General features: G+C 32.1%; 1 protein-coding gene across 2 annotated transcripts in view; it reads left to right on the top strand.

The window, feature by feature from the left end:
• LOC118737337 (probable serine/threonine-protein kinase roco9) overlaps positions 1 to 21,014 on the top strand; it is a 47,686-nt gene that overhangs the window by 16,375 nt on the left and 10,297 nt on the right. For both annotated transcript variants that reach the window (XM_036467776.1, XM_036467775.1), the window contains exons 2-3: positions 4,833 to 4,923; positions 8,661 to 9,702. In XM_036467776.1, coding sequence (XP_036323669.1) covers positions 9,591 to 9,702 — 112 coding nt within the window. In that variant the 5' untranslated portion in view covers positions 4,833 to 4,923; positions 8,661 to 9,590. The remainder of the gene's footprint in view (positions 1 to 4,832; positions 4,924 to 8,660; positions 9,703 to 21,014) is intronic.

A 21,014-nucleotide genomic window follows, 5' to 3' on the forward strand; every position in this document is an offset into this window, starting at 1 on the left:
CTAAAATTGAATGGACTACAAGACGTTTTTATTTATTTGTTATATTTAATAGTTAATAGAAAATGTTGCAGAAAACGATTTATTTCATTAAAAGTTTTAATTTTTGTCAGTAACTGAAAAATGGAAATAAAGCGTTGAAATTTTGGCACCATTTTTTCGTTTTTTGTGACCGATAAAGAAATTTTCGTTTTATCTGACACATTTTTTCACTCACTTTCTTCCACACGAAATATGTTCGACGATTTTTTTAAAATGTACACAGAGCTTTAATTTACCTTTCAGCAAAAGCTGGAGCAAATTTTTGTTATAATTTATTAAAACACCTAAGGTAAAGTCGCCCTTGCCCATATGATTATCATGTGCTAAGAAATAGTTTTTCGCATTTTCTGACAAACGTATTACTTTGAGTTGTGACTCTTTTGAAGACGGTGTGCGATATGTATGTATCTAGTTTGACCTTTAATCATGCGTTTTGTATCTATATTTTTGTCACACAGGTGGGACTTCAAAAATAAAATGTGATTCACAAGCTGAGTTCGGACCTAACGCCCTATTTGGCCTACAACAAATTCGTATGCACATCATTTTTGTGCATACACCTTAAAGCCATTTAAACGCTCCTGAGTATGTAAAATTGTATTGTATATATGTACCTACATACATATGTATGTGCATGCATAAGTGTGCTTGATTTAAACGTGCCCAAACGTTTACCTAGATGTTATCAGCACTTTTTCTTGGAATTCGCATACCAAAACACTATATATGTATGTATATACATATATACAGTACCATTCATGCAAATACGTGTGTATGTACCTATATACAATTTGAAATAAACTTGATTTTACTCTGTTCTTTCGATGAGTAATGGCGACGCAACAAATGGCCAAGTTGGGCCCATGCACAATCATGCCGATCATTGTTTTTATACACATGTACTACAAATGAAACGAAAGCTCTGTCATGTTATGTGGCGTAAACAATGATCGAAAAGCTTTTTTGCACTGACGCAAATTTTACCTACACACATCCATATGTGAGTATTCAAGTGAAAAGCTCATGGAAGCAAGCATATATTATGTACATACATGCATAAAGGTTTCAACCAGATATTTAAAATGAAAAAAACTGGCAATATATGTACTTAGACTTAAGAATATTTAACATAGTTATTAATTAAGTGTATACAAGTATTTACGTGTCTACATATGTCTGTACACGCACAAGCCCACCAACAACTTTCCAGCAGCCCCAATAATAACCAACACAAACAGATTATGACTCCATATGTACGTACATATGTCATTTGTGACTGTGTTTAAAAGCGCTTCCAGCTTTCCAGCTTTTGGCCGGTTGTTGTGAAATTCATTTTCGTTGAAGAGGCGACGACGATTAGCAAAACACTCAAAGCCTGTCCGCATTCCAGGCACCTTTATCTAATATCAGGGGGGTTTTTCCTTTTTCTCTAGAGTTAACTAATTATCAGCTTTTGATAAGAAATGTACGTAAGTATGTATTCATTCATATACGTGTTCATATGTAAATAAATACATACATGTACGTACATATACATATTTATTTTTATAAATAGACCTTACTAAATTATTCACTGATGCATAAATATGTACACGTACAAATATATCTGGCATCAGAGCATGCATGAACATGCCGATGTTTGTACCCATATACTCTGTAAGTATTTACATACATACATATGTATGTATGTCATTTGGTCATCCAATATTTCACCGGTGGAGTCCACCAATGTCCACCTGACAGCGACTTCATTGTAAGACTTGAGTAATATCACCAAAACTAACCTATTCGTCTTTCAATATGGTAGCAAGACCCGTTGTCACTGATGCGCCACTGGCCTGTGACCAAGCGCTACGCAAGTTAAGGCGAGTTCCACCTTTAGCAAGCTGGACCGACTGGTCCGCGTGAACAATACGGGAGCTATGGGCACCTATCCAACGGATGCCCTTGGTTTAATTGTGTATTCTGTTTGAAAAACAGGCCTGCTGGAGCGCCCTACGACTGCCGAATATGATCAGCAAGAAAATTTGGGATCTTCGGGGTCATTTGGAGGCTCTAAAGCCATTCCTGGATAATTCCGAGTATTCCTTAGCTACAAGGTTAGAATTTCTGAAAGGGACTGCTGTGAAGTGATAATAACTATGATTTGCGAAAGGTACCAAGCATGGTATACTGACGGATCAAAGATGGCCGACGAGAGTACTGGGGCAGGACCAAAATTCCAGAAAGTCTGCCAATTTATACATACCCAACTATATTCCAGGCGAAAGTGGGGCCAAATTAAATATTATGTGGGATAGTCGGGCAGGTTAAAAGGCCTTAGACTCTTTTAAAATGGCAGCAGGTTTGCGGAAAGCTGTACAACTTTTTCGAACCACTTGGTAGTTCACAATAGCGTAACGCTGTGGTGGGTTCCGGGACATGAAGGGTTTAAAGGCAACGAAATAGAAAGCTCTGTCGACATTGTCCGTGAAACATGGACTTAATTTGTTTTTTCAAATGTGCAAAGATATGCAGATATATATATTTATATTCACATAAGCGAATAGGAACTAAAAAAATAATGAAAATACAATGTTAATTTAGATAATGATGATTGAAAACACGCGCTGTAATTGCTATCACTATCTACACTAGGTTAGTTTTTGTAAATAAATAGCATGTAAAAACCAACGACACCTTTCCATGAAAAAGTGCAGAGGCAGCCATTTTGTAAGCAAATTGAGTATGACTGTATGCATATAATTAGATTGAAAAGCTTCATGAATCTAAAATTTTAGCAAACTTTTTGATATTTCCCACGATACAACAATTTTTAGAAGGTAATTTCACTTAACAATTTTTTACATAAACCGTGTCAGTTAAAACTAATTTGTGATGTAAGAACGCATCTGGGACTTACCTGTCATTACTCATGTTAATTTCGACTTTGCAATTTAATAGTAAATTGTTCTGTCAAGCGTTATACAAGGTCAGCATTAATATCACCGATGACAGTTAAGTCTTAAAGATCCACCTTTATATCAGAATCTCATTTTTGTGAAAAGTGCAAAAAGAGGGTATTGAATATAGGCCCTCGCTAGCTTAGAGTAAAAAGTTGCTAAGTCCACTTTTTATGAAAACTCATAGTTAAACATAGGAAGCAAGGGATATTAAAAAAGCATCGTTTCGAAAATGATTAAGATACTTGATTTATTTCTTGTCGTTTATATTCAATGAAAGACAAATTTGCTAAGTCAACTTTTTATGAAAACTCATAGTTAAACATAGGAAGCAAGGGATATTAAAAAAGCATCGTTTCGAAAATGATTAAGATACTTGATTTATTTCTTGTCGTTTATATTAAATGAAAGACAAATTTGCTAAGTCCAAAAGAGGCACAGAAAATCCAAAATAATACAAAATCTCTTTTAATACAGATCGAATCCTTCTTATTCGTATGGGGTTTTTTTTTTTTTTAAACGCGAAATATTGTACGCAAAGATTTGTGAAATACTTGAAGGAAATGGCTATAAGAAGTTTTTTCCCCTCCTGTACAATTAAAAAAAATTGGACTTAGCAACTTTTCATTCTAAGCTTGCGAAATATCGCTTGTAGCAATAACAAAGCGATATGAAAACGACTCGCCCAGGCGAGTTGCCTTTACTGAGAATACGAATCTCCTTTTTATAACTATGCTAACTAGGTTAATAAGTTTAGCTGTCAATACAAAATCCACAAACCAATTAACGAATTTAGTAAGACATATTACACTCATTAGCTACTGGCAAAAAAATTTAATTCGATGTTTTCTAAGCAAAATTCAGCGCTACAAGCCAGATTTGAACCGAACTGCCGCTTTTTCGGCCTTCGAACCGAACCGTTTTTTTTTTTATTTTGAAATGCCAAAATTTAACAAAGTTTGATTGCGATTACGATACAAAAAAAGATAATCCCTTACATTTATCTACCAGATTTCCTCAAATTTACAAAGATGCAATTTATGTTTGTACATTAGGGTGGTCCTTAAATGTAGAAAGCAATTTTTTACATCAGATTTCCTAAGCCTCAGCCCCTACGTCGATGCTACTATAGTCGAAGATATCGCATATCAATTTTGGTTTCAATTAGAGACGGTTTAGGCGTGTCGCACAGGGGTAAAAGTTCAGATTCCTCTACGGAGACTCAAAAAATTAAGATACATTTTTTTTTCATTTAATACCCAAAATCGATACTACCGAGGTCGAAGATATCACACATAAATTTAGGTCCAGATTGAAGTCGGTTAAGGCGTGTCGCACAGAGGTAAAAGTTCAGATTACCCTATGAAGACGTCTTAACCGACTCCAATCAGGACCAAAGTCTAAATGTGATATCCTCGACTTTAGTAGTATCGATTTTGGGTATTAAATTAAAAAACAATATTTTTAAAGTTTTGAGTCCATAGAGGCATCTGGCCTTTGACCCGTTTGCGAGACACGTTAACCGACTCAATCGGGACCAAAATCTATATGTGATATATTTGACTGTGTTGGTAGTATCGTTTTTGGGTATTAGATGAAAAAAAGATTAATTTTAATTTTTTGAGTCTCTATAGAGGAATCTGAACTTTGCCTCCTGTGCTGTGCGACACACCTTAACCGTCTCCAATCGAGACCAAAATTTATACCGATTGAGAGCGTGAGACTGGAAATAAAATGCTCATATAATTATTTTAAGGACCCCTCTAATGTACATACATATATTTTAAATCCTAGTTTTGGTTATACAGCATATTTCAATAAAAATTTTATTTTCTTTCTTTCTCATTACAGTCTGAAGGGAAACTGCATCTAAGGCTCTATTTAGAGACCGTTTAGAGGTTCCCCTACAATTTCTTTGTTTCTTTACAACAGTGAGTTAAAAGTAAGTAAACTTAAGTTGAGAAAAACGATTTGTATTCATACACATCCCATACACCATCTAAGTATTAATGTTTATTTAACTACTTATTATAGATACTTACTTATTATATTTATGTGCCGTTAATTTTGAAAATGGCATAAGTCGCTTCGTACCTCTGGTGCTTAAATGAACGGCTACTTGTGATCGAATGCATCTATAAACTAACGGCAAAACCTTCTACCTTTGGTTGATGAAGTCTAACGAGTAACCGACGTGTTCAGATGCAAGTAACCAACCGGTCATTTAAGCACAAGAGATGTGAAGTGACGTATGCTACTTTCAAAATAAACGGCTTATATATATTTACATATTTGTACTATACTTTTTGAATATAAATCATTTCTATAAATACGCAAACTGCAAAGATATTCCGTCTATTTAGATCTAATTAAAAATTTTGGTAACGGCACTCTAAATTTAAATTTTGCTAGATACGCTTCAATTGGAAAAACTGTATATTAATAATAGGGTGCCTCACGAAAAGTTACTGTTTTTTCACCGGAATTATAAAATCTATTATATTTTGGACTTTCTCCAAAATACTTCGGAAAAGTATTAAGATTTGCCTTAGCTGTGCCGGTGTGAAAACATATCAATTAATCTCATTATTTTCATTTAGTTTTATGCTCGTCATTATCTGAGGGGATATTTTGCAAAAAAAAAAAAAAAAAGATTTATAAAAACGAATTTGATTTATAAAAAAAAAATGTTTTCAAATCGATCCAGCTCAGGTAAATCTTACTGTTCACCCAATAGAAAAACAGTATCAATCTATATATTATATTATATAATATTTAAATTTAACACTACACCACAGCTCCACAGGCTAAACTTTATATCATGATACAAATGTCAAAATCTACATAAATTGCCAATGGAGACCCCCCTTTGCTCATGAAGGGCAATATACTCGCCATCTATTAGCGGCAATGAACTATTTAGTTTAACAGTCATATTTTCATTTGAAAGAAATCAGTTTTTGTGGTAACATCGTAGAATTTTTGATATTGCATCAAAAAAGAGGCACAGAACATTAAGAAATCAGCTTTAAAAAAATTTACATGCAAAATAATGGCTTTATTCATAATAAATACAAGCGATTGCAGCCGCATTGCAATCAGCATTTTAATTTAATTTAAATTTATTTTTAATGAATTTGTCTGCAATTTCTGTTCATACAAAATATGTAAAATAAAATTTCAATTTTTTTATATTCTAATGGCTTTATTCATAAAAAATAAAGTAGGTTTAAAGAGCTTTACAAAGTGACGTTTGCATACATTTTTCAGTTTATAAACCTTTTTTAAAGTTACTTTATTTTTTATGAATAAGGCCATAACAATTTAAGTATGTATACTTTATTGGATTATGTAATACATTAACAAATGCACAATTACAATTAAAAATACAGTAATATATTTAACAATTCTTATCTTATGGTGATTTCGTTTGATGTGACACTTAAATGGCATGCTTTTGCCTTCTTGCCCTTGTCTGGTTCACGCATTTCATAATATTTTCGTTTTAAATACCCATCTGATTTTCAGGGCAACCATCTCCCCTGACCAAGCTTCAAATGGCACAGAATGTGCCTTTTTTGCCTTACAAGAGTGGGACATTTTAAGAAACGAACATAAAATTGGATCACCCTTTACCTTTGAATTAGAAATCACCATTAGATAGGATTATACACTCAGAAAAGTCAGATAAATATATTTCTCTCAACACATAATTTGGTTATAGTTACATTATTTGGATATATACTTGGTTACCAATTCATGTGTTGAGAGTAACATTTTTAGCTGACTTTTTTCTGGATATAGTATTTGGGTTCCCGGCCGGCAATTTTTATATAATAAGTATGAAAAAAGGATTTGTTTATGTTTTGCTGGCAAATTTTTAGTTAAAATGTTTCGGAACACTTAAGTTACTTAAGAAGATTTAACTTTGAATTAAAAAAAAAAAATTAGTTTTGGTTGTAAAATTTTATACTTTTATTAAGCTTCTATTGAAAGGGTATCTCAAACTACACAAGGGGCCAGTTAATCGTTAAAATACTGTGAAATATTGCTAAGTTTTTGTCTGTCTGTCCGTCTTTCTGTCTGGAAGATGAATGAAATATAACAATAAGATTATCAAACACGCCGACATAAATTTTTTTTAATTACATACAAAACTCGGGGAAAATGCGGCTAAATTTTCATCGAAATTTTCAATTTGATTTCTTAGAAAAAGTACTGAATATGCACTTTTGTAGCCCATTAAATTTTAGTATAATAAAAATTACCGTTGATTTATTACATATATGTTTTTTTTGCTGACAGTGTTGCGTATATTCATTCATATAAAAAAGATTTTGTTCATGCGTTACATGGAAGGAATTTTTAGCGACTCTAAACTTGCACTTATTACACTAAAATTTAGTGGGCTATAAAACTGCTTACTCAAACTTTTTCTAGGAAATCGAATAGTAAAGTTGAAAATTTCATGCATTTTCCCCCCGAGTCCTGTACGATCTTAAAAAAAAATATTCTTGTAGTTTTTGCTGCTGAACGAACTATATTTTTATAAATTCGTCAAAACGTCAGAGTATACTTATTTTTGAAGCGCAACTTGGATTATATTTCATATCGGTATTTTACATTCATAAAAATAACCTTGCTGATATTTCCCTAATTTTAGTATAATATTTACAAGAAAATTTTGAATTTGTTATTTAAGGGAATTCACGAGATGTCGTAAGCTTCGTAATGATTTCAACCCGTTAAATTTTCCATTATAACATAACTGTTAAAATACTTTTAGGCGACCTGCAAGGTATAGTAAAGACGATTACAATTTCACTACTTAAAACGGTTTATGAATTTCTTAATTGTTAAATTAAATTGTTGAAGTGTTCAGGGTTATATGTAAGTATAATAGTTTAATTACATCGGATAACAATAATATTGTAGTATGTATTTAAAGAAATGTATACTGCCATTTAATTGTATAAGTTAAGGTTTATTTACAAAGCGCGTATCAAAAAACCATACAATCACGAGGTGGAAAAGGTTTACTTAATAAAATCTTGACTTTTTACAGTTCAGGGAAAGTTTCGAGATCCTAAAGATTTTCGAACTTTTTTCCACGCAAAGAGAATACCGCCAATGAGTTGGCCTAAGTTTGAGAGTTCGTGTAGGTATTTTTAAAATGGTATCATTATATCTACCAAATACCACTTTACGTATCCTTTTTTTATGTTTGTATATACTACATGTATGTATAAGTCCGTTTGTCCACACAAATCCATGTTCATCAACTTCAACGAAAATGAAAATACATACATATCTATGTTTTTCTACATATTTCGTCTTTTTTGAATCTTTATTAATACTATTTTTTCTCTTTTATCTATTTTCTTCCATATCGAATTTGCGTTTGCTCCACTCATACAAATTATATAACCTGTCAAATCTTGGTGTTAATTTGCGCGCACACAAATAAATAATAAACTGAATCCCATCTACAAAAATATGCACTTGAAAATGTGTTTGGTGTTGAATTGAAACCAAAAAAAAATATATATATACTATATATATGTATATCTAACTAAATCGAAACTGAAATCGAAATTCATAAACGAAAAATTGAAATGCGTTGCGTATTGAAATGTCTTGCTGTTGTTGCTATTATTGTTGTCCTATTACTAAAAATAGCCCTGTTCAAAATGGCATCTTTCAACGCAACCCAGACTTGCCAATCAAGGCCCACAAGCGAATCAAACCACAACAACAAGAACATTTATACAACCGACGTCAACAACAGCAGCTACAAGATCACAAAGGATTACGAATACGGCAACACGAAACAAGATAATATTGACGATCCAGGAGCCACGCCAACCATTACAAGCGCACGTTTACGAGGCCCCAACGAATTTGGCTTGCACGCACCAGCAAGAGGAGCCCCAAACTCTAGCAATTCAGCTGAAACCATCGCAAAGATTATTGGTGATAACAGCAGCGCCCTCTACTGGGCAACCGAGAATCGTGCAAATTCGCCCGCAACAACAGCGGCAACAGCAGAAGCAGCATACGCAGCAAACCCAGAAAACGCAAGCGATAAGCTTACCACAGATCCAGAGAGCGCGCTTAGCAGCAAGATCAAACAGAATAACAAGTTCTCGTGCCTCAGCAATCAGAGTACCCTTTTTACCAGGCTCGCCGTCAACGCCGTCTGCAGTGAAACAGAGTTCGCTAACAAAGAAAAACTCAAACTTGGTGACTTTAACATCCCCGCTGCGAATAGAAGGTCTACCGACAAACAATCGAAATTCGATTACGCAATTAACGCAAACGCAAAGGCAAACGCCAGTTGTGACGGATTCGGCAGTCACCGACACCGTCTACTATACGACAGTGTTACATTCACCATTTCATACTCAGAATCAGGATCTGAGCCAAAATCTGAGCCCGAACCAGAGCCAGGATTCGGAGATAATATTGAACTCCGCAGAGAATACAGCAACAAGCAATTATACGAAATTGTGTGCGCCACAGCAGCAGCAACAATCGTTGCATACATCTGTGCAATTTTCGCAAACGCAAACGCAAACGCAAACGCAAGCACCAAGAACACTCGCCACAATGGCTGGGATTCAGTTGACAGGTGCCGACGAGCATGTGTCCCCCTCGTCCATGAGTGGAGCAACGCCTACTGCTACAGTTGAAGAGATAAATGTTCCGGTATTCATAGATGGTGAGTACTGTGTTTTGGATGAATGTAAAGGTGTTACGACGCGTGTACGCAAACCGAAATGAACCGATGCAAGTGTAAAACTGAAATATTACATACCTACATACATACATACAGATGTAAGAAATAGTTTCCAAAACGATAATATAGCCCAACAAAAAATTCTAACAACTGCATGCAGCGATTACTAGCTCTAATATGGTTATTTCCGTACAATCAGAATTGGCCCCCGTCAAATTATTTAATTGGCTCTAGATTTTTAGATAATTGGATTTTAAAGTGTCAAAAACCCTGTCACTTTTTGAACTTCGAAATGTAGATATGTACATACAGCCGTGGAATATAATCTTAAGAATAGTAGAAAAGGAAGCTAAAATACTGGACTTTTTGCTAACCGCATACAAGTAAAGACTTAGGGTGGTTAAACATAAGGCTTTAAAACTTTTTTGAAAAATTATAAGTTTTTCATATAAATTCACTTAAATTTTGTACTACGTACTCAATCGGAAAAGTAGTAATGCATTACATGCTTGATAAATAATATAATGTATTTCTTACGAATTCTCGATTATATTACTGCTAACTATGTAATCAGCATTTGCAATTGATTCAAAAAGTTCCAAAAATTTCATATTAAAACACATTCACTTGTCGATACTAGGTAATGCAAAATTGAATGCCCCTCTTTTCTTAAAACATCGCCCTGGGAAAAAATGCATTTTCGAATGTGAAAAGGGTTGTTTTACTGATTATTTTTTCGATTACTATACATTACATTTCCCCACTGGGTAGTTACCATTTAGGAGCCCAATTTACCTGTAAAATATTTCAATTTTTTTTTTTAGTAATTGGAGAAGTGTAAGTTCGCTTTAGTTTTGTACCTTTTGACCACGAAATTCTCACGCGAATTCGATATTCCTGAGAATGGTATCACTGATTTCGAGTTATTTTATTTTATTTTGGTTTATTTTATTTTGGTTTATTTTATTTTGATTTAGAATTATTAAACCAAAACATAAAAACAAACAAAAACCAAACGCAGCACTAACTACGAATGCTGATAGCATTTCTCCCGCCTTCGTGACGGGAGATTTTTTCACGACGGGATTTCACTAGGAATCTGTGATAGTCCTGAATATTTCAAATTGCATGCGCCACATTTTTGAATTTAAAAAAAAAGAATAGAAATATTGAAAACAAATTCCCTTTGTGACTAATGTTTGCGGAGTCTGATTTCTTATCTTTTAGGATAAGTGGGCAACATTTAAGTTTTCTTTTTATGCTAATCAAAAGATATAACATTACATCATTCTTATATAAAGTTCAAAAGTTGCTAAATTTTCGTTTAAGACACATTTAATCCCAATTATCTCGAAAACTGGGGTCAATTGAATAATTCAAAAGCCAAATTTTTAATCTACGCAAAAACTACAATTGGAATGAGTTCTCAAAACCGCTGCTGCAAAATTTTGTTGGCTAGCATAATTATAAATTATCTAATGATTTTGAATAGAGAAACATACTTACCATATATAATATAGTATACATACAGACACATATTCAACTATATATTTTACCACTTAGTATATTGTACATATTACTGTACATACTTATATATATATGTATGTATGAAAGCATATACATAAAGGAAGCACACATGTAGTATGTATGTATGTATGTATGTATATAAATACTATAAGTATGAATGTGAAAACTCGCCCGGTTCACTGGCATGGTTGGGACACCAAACGTCTGTGCCTAGCCGAGCTGGTGCTGCGGCGTTGCGGCTATCCCGACCCATATGCCGACTTAGGTGGTACGCGATGGTAGAGCACAGTGCAATGACCCAGGAAGAAAACCTTGGAACAGTGGCGGCGCAAGAGAGCAGTGAAGGTACAGAAAAGCAGTATTCACACCGACTATCAGAGTTGGCGGTTGTGAAGTTAGCAGAAATTCATTTTTTTACATACCTACTTTTTGACGTTATTTTGTTAATTAATTTAGGTTTACTAGGAATTGAAATGATTTCTGAATTTTGCTGGTAAATTAAAGCAGAAGTAGACTTATCTGACTTTGTTATCCAACTAAATGAAAAGGAGCGTTAGTTCCACAATAACAAAATGTACGTGAGAGCTTTGTTTCTTTAAATTGTTTTACATTTCGTATGATTTGAAATCGGTGCGATTTTGAAAATTCTTTTCCAAGACTTCTAAAGAAACAGACAAATGTTTGACTTTAAGGGCCAAATTCACAGTGCATAATTAACTAAGAATCGGCAGTTAACTACAGATTTTTGGCCATAGATCGACGATGATGCCGTTACTGATCGTTTTTTTTCAGTTTTCATTTCAAATATTCATTAGCCTCAAAACAAATATGAAAACCTTTTTTACACGTCGCACCGATTTCAAATATAATTTTTACTTTATTACAGGAATCGATAGACCTTAAGGTTATTGGCAAGACCACTTAAGGTTATTGGAAACACCACCTTAAAGAAAGTTATTGAACAATGTTTTTTTTTTTTTTTTTTTCGGATAATGTAAATATTTTTTAGACACACTGAAAAAAGATCTAAATCGTCTTTTATAGCATTTTATTTGATGGCCAATTTTTATACAGAAGATAATATCTTATATTATAACGTTGTAAAGGTATTCAAAAATTATATCATTTTGATAGACAGTGGTTTACAAAACAATAGGAGTACGCCATTTTGACAAGTCTTGACTAGTTTTCGTAAGTTTTTTTTTTAAGTATAGCTCATAACATAGCAAACACCATATGTCTAAATCCGAATTAAAAGATTTCTACGAAAATAACAAAAAAACACAAATTTCAAAAAAAAGAGTATCAAAATTTCAAACTTGTTGATCATAATTAAAAAAAAAACTTAGTAGTGGAAAACATTTTGAGGTTATTTTATATGGAATAAAATACCTATCACCACTAGCAAAAAAAAAAAGCTATCAAAAACCAAACTGGCGCTTTATTAACTATTCTGAAATAGAACGTGTTATAAAACTGCATAAGTACTTGACTTCTTTAAATTCTGATTAAAATATTTGAATTTTTTGATGAAATTTTGCTGGAATCTGTTGAACTTTCTTAATTTGTGTACGAAGTTGGAAATTTATGTGTTATTTGTTATATAATGAGCTATATTTTCATAAAAAATTAATGAGCATTAAAAATACAAAAAAGTCAAAACAAGCAATAAGTCGCACTTCTATGTATGTTAAACGTCAATATTTGGAATGTTTTCTATTGGAAATTTAAATTTTGGATTGCACTAAACTAGTCAAGTCCATAACAATGACCACGTATCCAATTTATTTGCTCAGTTTTTCTCTTAACCACGGGCACTATAGATGAGTCATGTTTCGAAGAAGACAATTCTCTATACATACCTACACATATACATACATATGAATATATCCAGCCAGCAGAGAAACGTACGTTCAAGGGCAGTGCCTTTTTCGTACATTTTTCGTATACGAAAACGTACAGAAAACGTTTTCAATTTTCGTTCATTTTATTTGTTATTTGTAGGCAATAACTTTAAAATAATTACTCAAACTGAACATTTGAAAACATACACACACAAACTTATAGTGCTTATCATAACTAATTATGTTTTTATAAAAGTAGATGTACATAGTTCATTCTTCAACACAAATGGTATAAATCCAATTTTCAGTATTTGTACAATGTTAAAATCTTGAAAATTTCGAGCTTTATAATTAGATTTCTTATAAAGACCTTGAGTATGCTGTTGTAGCACATTAATTGTTGATTTTTGGCAATTTTTTATTGTTTACGATGCCAGTCATTTTCTTCCATGCAATGTATGTTCGAAATTTTTTTTATATGGAGAAAATATGCAAAACCTTCAACAAAACAGGTCCCAAAAATCAACGGAATACATAGCTACTCTAAACCTGCACTTTGTTGCACTAAAATTGAAAGGGCTACTTTTGTATACCTTTTAATACTACTACTACTTTGTGTAGTAGGCTACCTTTAATTAAATTAAAAATACTCAAAATATTTCTAAGAAATCTATTTAAAAAAATGTTTACGAAAGTTTGTTGATTTTTTTAAATGTTGCACGAAGATTGAAACTTGAGTTTATATGGTTTTTGAGAAATAACAAACTATATTCTTATAGACAAATAATTAAAATTAAAAATAATTAGTCGAATCTTGTCAATATGTGGGTATCGTGTGAAGTTCTGCTAAGCACTGTAGTTGAGTCTGCAGAGAAGAATGCTATTTGCTAGCTTTCAGGACAACAGAGGTTCAAATGCCGTTATATTACGGTGACCATCCGTCCTTTATTTTAAAGGACAGTCCTTTATTTAACCCCCTGTCCTTTATATTTTTTTTTTTCAAAATAAAGGACGCCTTTTGTCCTTTATTACTTAAACTGTCCTTTAAATCGGCTCTGCACTTTTCAGCGGAAAATTTTAAAACGCAGAATATGAAAAATAAAAATGTCCCTTATAAAATATAATGAAAACATTGGTCAGTTTTACAATCTATAAAGCACAGGGCAAGTTGTGCCCAGGATCGTCTTTCACTTCATTTGATTAACTTAATTTTTTTTTAAGAAAGCTTACAATATTTGCAATAGACCAGTTGAGCCTGATTTCTGAATTTTTATTTAATTATATTAAATTTTTTTGTGCAAAGTGCAGAAAAAGTAGCAGTTTTGAAGAAAATGTTCCAGTTAATAAATGTTACATAACAGAAACTAGTGGGAAACAATTGTATAGTTCACTAAAAAAAAATTAAAAAAATACACAAAAAAATGTTAAAATGTTATAAAAACATGTTCAACAAAATATTTTTTTTTTTGCTTTTTAATAAAAATTGGTTGAAAAATGGAGGCTCCGGTGGATTATGAACATTAGATTCCAATTTTGAACCACTGTGTGCTGGCTTAGTCGCGCAGAATGAATTATGATAAACGCATTTTGGTAGCAAGGGATTGCGAAATCCTTGAAAAGGATTTGGCTTCATTTTTCGCTACAACAGGGGAACTTGTACAATTAAATAATATAATTAACTGATCAATATTTGATTTAAATTACGATATGGGTAAGGTACTTTTATCGTACAGTGGTATGTATGTAATTCAAATCAGTTTGAAAAAAATGTCCTTTACGCAACGCATACAAATTTGATAAAAAAGTATTTATTAAAACTTAAATAATTGCTGATACCAGTTTCTGCTTTTTTGTTTGGTTTTCTGTAACTATGAAAGAGCATTTTCAACGAAAATTTTGATTTAAAAAATTTCAGAAAAACAGCCGAAAACGTGTCCGTTTTAAACCATTTTCAGTACATTTCTGGACGTACATTCCAGAAGCACATTTTAATGGAAAAAAATGATGAAACATCCGATATGTATATTGAGGTTAATCTCCTAATAAATAAGTATCTATTAAAAATAAACATACAAAAATTTGAGAAAATAAGAATAAAACATAAATTTTGCAGATTGTGTGCACCGCCACTGCCAGTATCTATGAAAATTTTTTTAAGAAATTTTCATGAAAAATTGGAGAAAATAAGCCAAGACATAAATTTTGCAGATTGTCAGCACCGCCACTGCCAGTATCTATGAAAATTTTCTTAAGAAATTTGCATGAAAATATGTATTCGTATGTAATTTTTGCAACATCTAGAAGTTTTTTACATAGATATTATGAGCTATTTTAAATTATCATGCAATTTTCATTTAAGCCCCCTTTAATGTACGTAATAAATATAACTTGACAACTAAGCTCGTAATAATAAAATACTTCCTCTTTTAATCTTATAAATATGTACATATGTACATATACATAAGGACATAATTTTTATGCTTAGTACAGATTTTTAACAATCAAATTATCAAAAATATTGAAACATTAAAATTAGTTTCATTATTGTGAAATTCATTTAACCAACAACTACCTATGCACCCTCTCACTTACACATGCGTACACACATATACACTCTGCTCTCTTTTATGACTACCACCACCGAAAAAAAGAAACAGATAATAATTGATAGGCCTGGCGCTTTCATTCACGCAAACAGAATCTCTCGTTCGTGCATATGTATGCAATGTATGTTCATATGTATATATATACATATGTTTCTCTCAATTTGGAGGGGGGACTATGAATATTTGTAACTCTCAATTATCAATTATGTGTTTGTCTTTTTCTTACAATATAAAATGTGAGTCAAATCTAGTATGACCAGCTGAAGAGCTGCGGCTTTGTGCTCGCAATATAGGTCAGTAAAAATAAGAGAACATTAATGTCTTCTCCTGTTTTTAACATAAAAACATGTATGTTAATGACAGTAAAAGTGTTGATTCATGTGTTCGTACATATGTATGTACATATGTGCATATGTACGTTGAGCGATCGCAACAAAAATACCTAACTAAATATGTTAAAAAATAATAACTCATGTTATCTTTACATTAGTTTATGCATAAGAACAATGGAATTGAGAATAATAATGTTTTCAGAAATATTTTTCGCTTACATTGTGTTAGCAAAAATGAATTTCAAGTTTCATTTATTAAATGTTAAAAAAGGTATTACCTACATGTATGTACATCTATGTAAAAAACTTTAGATTTTAGCACTTTGTTGAAAACTATACATCGTGGTGTTCGTATGAATTATTAAAATTATACATACCTATGTATGTACATATGGGTATTGTATTGGTAATATTCGCCATATAGCAAAGCTAATTCTTCCATGAATCCTTTATACCCATCTATAAATATATATTGACCAAAATATACATATGCAAGCATTCGCATCGTATATCTTCCGTTATTATCGTCCACCATTTCGACTACGCCGCCATTTTGTAGTTGCGGCTATGTGGCTTAAAAATGTTGTCAAACCAGTGTTGCGATGTCTTCGACATGAGAAGAGTTGAATATCTTCCATTGTTGTTGTCCACCATTTTAATTACTCCACCATTTTGTAGTTACGGCTATGCCGCTTAAAAATGAGGTCAAAGCGCCCCACTTAAATAAAAAAAATGCACCTAATTCTTTTATTACATATTCGTACATAATAGTTATGTATCTACACAAAAAATGTATTTTTTCAGTTTTAAATGCAAAGTTTCGTAGTCATAGAGAAGTTGGAAAAAGGTGTTTTAATGATTAATATGGTGTTTTATAATAATCATAATTTTAACTCTGTCAGCGTAAATTTCAAATGCACTTTATCACAAATCAAAGTGAGGAGAGCGTGAATTTAAAATGTTAAAATAAGGTTCTTAAATATGCCAAGTTTTATTTTGTAGTAAATTCAGTAGCACCCAGATTCGATACCCACTCCCAGCGTTTCTTAACAAATTTTTTTTTAATTTTCTGTTTTATTATTATTTATTTGTTTGTTTATGGGATCTCACATAATTATTCCAAGTTATTCTAATTTTTTAGAGTTTAATTTCAATTAAAAATGCCACAACAACTATAGTTTTATTAAAGTAATAATAAATAAAACAACAAAAAATATGCCGATCATTGGATCATGAAGAATTTAACGGTATCTACTCATAAATTTATATAAGAGCATTGAAATCGATTGTATTTTTTGCCTAAAAATTACTTGTTTTCAAATAATTAGTCTTTAGACAAATATGTATGTACATATGTATGTATGTATGTATGTATGTTGTCATAAAATTGTTTAATTTTGAAGATTTATTTGCATGTAAAACCGTTTCTTCATAAAACGAAGCGATAGAAATCCTGCTTTTAGAACGTTCTCTTAACTCTGCAGGCCAAACGCTGTTGTTTGGGGATTGCAAAGATGTATTGATGCTTCGGGCGCAAACAATTTTACCAAGAAAAAAAATCTGAAAAACTTTTAATTTTCCAGTGACCGTAACCGTTATGATTTTTATAACAAAAATCAAAATTTAAACGTTTTTTTGCGATTTATGTTTTCTCGATAATTTTTAATTATTTTATTGCATGATGCACAAGACTACTAAGATCAAAGACAAAAATTAGCATAATGCTAATCTTTTTTCGATTTCAGCTCATCTTTTGTTCTTCGTTCCGAATTACCACGTTCCAGTATATCCAAATCGATTTATTTACGGCCGTTTTTTTCTAAATTTAGCTCAGGGACACTTACATATATATGTCCTATGACTTGAATCAGCTGCTATAAAAGGGCTGGTTGACAGTGTGTCTGTTGTTGGCTGTTTTAACAGATGCCATTTTATTCCATTCAATTCCAAATGAATAATACGCGCCAAAAAAAATTTCAAAAATGTTTGGGCGCGGAAAGTGAACCCTGATTCTTATAATTAGAAATATTCGATTGGATCCTGTTTTTGAGATATTTTGTGTTAAGGGTGGCAAAATTCTGATTTTTGGCATTTTTTTAGACATCCCTAATGGAATAAAGGGGTCTGGTATAAGAGTTTGAATAAGATATAAAAAATAGTAAACATTTGCTCTTTTAGCACAAAAAGTAAAAATTTGACTTTTATAAACATGAGTTACAAAAACAAAGTTTAAAAAATATACACCGCGAGTAGCTATAACATGAAAATTTAATTTTTAAGTTGAAATATGCGGAAATGTTCGACTTTTTGCTTACCAAAAATAGATACTACCATAGTTTTTTTATCGTTCGGGATAAAAGAACAGGGTTTGGGCTTTCTTTGCATCTTATTTAAAACATTCCATCATGTTCTGTTTTTTATAATATAACGATTCAAAATATGTTCATAAAACGTTTTTTGACACCTTTAAGTCAAAATATCTCAAAAACTGGAGCCAATCTGAAATTTCAAAGGTCACATTCAGATCCGGCTCTTATTGAATCTGCTGGAAAATTTTGTTGGCCAGTGTCATCATTCAAACGCTCGTGCCATAATTCGACCAAATCTTTACCGATGCTATTCAATTCCCGGTATTTTCTGACAAATTGCTCAAGTTATAAAATTACATATATATGTATGTAGGTACATAAAAATATGTTTGATAGACCAGATTAAGATCATTTCATATTTTTAAAGAATTCGTTCAACGTTTGCAGAACCATTTGCAAAACGAATCTTGAAAGAACCAAAAACGCTCGTTTTTTATGTAAAAAAATGTCGTCGGAAAGCTTTCCCTTGCTATGGTTCAGGTTTTATCAAAAGCCTTATAATATTCCACCCAAATGAAACGTTCAAGCAATAAAAAATGCCAAAATTATGTTAAAAAAGACTGTCTCAAAACGCGAAATGGCCTACTCAAGCCTGATTCATCCATCTAGTTCAGTAATTTTCTCCCATTGGGTTGTTGTGTTTCTCTCCCAATTCGGAGTGGAAGAGAAAAGTTCTAAACTTCTTTGAATTGTTAGCTCTACTACAACTTTAGTTCCTTTTAATTTAATATTTAATTTTTTGGCTTCACAGGGCACTTGAATTATGAGCTTTGGTTCTTAAAATAGTTAAGTTTATTAACAAGTAATTTTTAAGCAAACAACCAAACCAACTTCAATTCTCATATAAAAATTTAATTTCTTCATGATACATTGATGGGATTTAAACCACCTGTGAGGTAAATAAAACCTTTCCTTTGAAAAAGGAATTATATAAATCGGTTAACGTGGTCCAAAGTTATACGCCAATATACATAAATAAAAAATAAAACAAAAATATTTCGACGAATTGATAACCTTCTCCTTTCTGTGAAGTCGGCTAAAAATTGAGCACTTTATTTCGAATGTGACATTAGTCACTTCCTTCAAACCGCTTGTGCTTAAATGACGCACTGAAACTTGCACTTGTTTTACCGAAAAGTTAAAAGCTTCGACGAAAATTTGTTGAATTTTAGAAACTTAGAAAGTTCTATATAAAGTTTGAAAGTTGGACTAATGTGTTTTTGATTAGGTTTTGATTTTTATAAAAAAAAAAATTAAACAAATTTTAATGTTGCCAATATTTAAGAAAAAACACAAAGCACTCACTTTTGATCGCCAGTGTGTAAAACACTTCAACTTCAAATTGCCAATTAACGAGTTATATTTCATGAATGTTGGCAATGTTGGAATGTCGCTTGTGGCGATGTTACACAGACAATCATATGATCACGGTTGCCGTTTCCAATTTATTTTTCGAACCAAAATATGGACCAAATGGTAAAAAATTGACCAATTTTTATTAAATCGGGAAATTGAATTATTTCTCTTTATAAAGAAAATATGCCAATTCAGTTTTTATGACTTTTTTTAGATTGCATCCAAAGTGCATTACAATTGTATATTATCAACATTATATTATTTAAAGTTTTAAATTATAATTTGTTTCTTAATTTCGTTTTTATTAGTGATAAATCAAAAAATTTGCACTCGGTTGCTGCGGAACCGTGAGGCAGACTAAAAATGTTATGAACTAAATCACACAATTCCCCAAAGGCTTCACTCGATCCATTTTTAATCAAACTTACTTGATCCCAAAAACGTTCTATATTGGTACAGTTTTTGAAGTTACCTTCAACCTCAGCCCCAATTTGTGAAATTGAAATTCAATTCACAATTAATATATTTTTATGATATCGTATAGGCAATTAACTGTGCCCTAATCTTTGAAGCTCCTACAGCATAAATTCAAATTTTGTATATGACAACACCGAATTTGCTGCAGTTTGACCAAACAAAATTAGTTTGTTGTGAGTTTGCAATTGCACGCAGTTTTCCAAACGAAATTTCTGCAGAACACCGACCTTAGAAATAAAGACGATGTGGTTTATTTTTTTCTCAGTATACGAATCTCTTCTTGTTAACTCTTTTCGATAACATGCTGTAAAAAATTGTAATTTTTCATCCAACTGCTAAATTTGATATTTTTATTTACATCTGCGTACATCTTTTTCGCACCTATTCACATCAATTAGCAATATGATTTAGAAAGAGATGTCCAAAACTAACCAGCATGTCGCGACATAACAGCAAAGCCCTTCTTCATTTCCCCTTCCGCTTTCAAATACAATCAGCTGATGTGAGAGCGTAATGAAGTGCTGCTGTCTTTTGAACTACATACATTTACGTATGTTTGCACATACATATGTACATTTATATGTGTGTTTGTAAAAATTCATGGCTGCATTTAAAATAAATGTCTTTCAAGATCAATGCCTGATATTGCACCCACTCACTCCAAAAACCTTCAAGTGTTGTTGATGGGGCAACAACGGGCGAAAAGCAGTGATAGCAACACCAACAGGCAACTGCTCCAAACTATACACTGTTACTCGCTCGCTCTTATCCTCACACACACAC

Source organism: Rhagoletis pomonella, unplaced genomic scaffold (assembly GCF_013731165.1).
Source record: "Rhagoletis pomonella isolate Grant_MI unplaced genomic scaffold, Rhpom_1.0 Rhpom_scaffold_00004, whole genome shotgun sequence".
In the NCBI taxonomy this organism is placed as follows: domain Eukaryota; kingdom Metazoa; phylum Arthropoda; class Insecta; order Diptera; family Tephritidae; genus Rhagoletis; species Rhagoletis pomonella.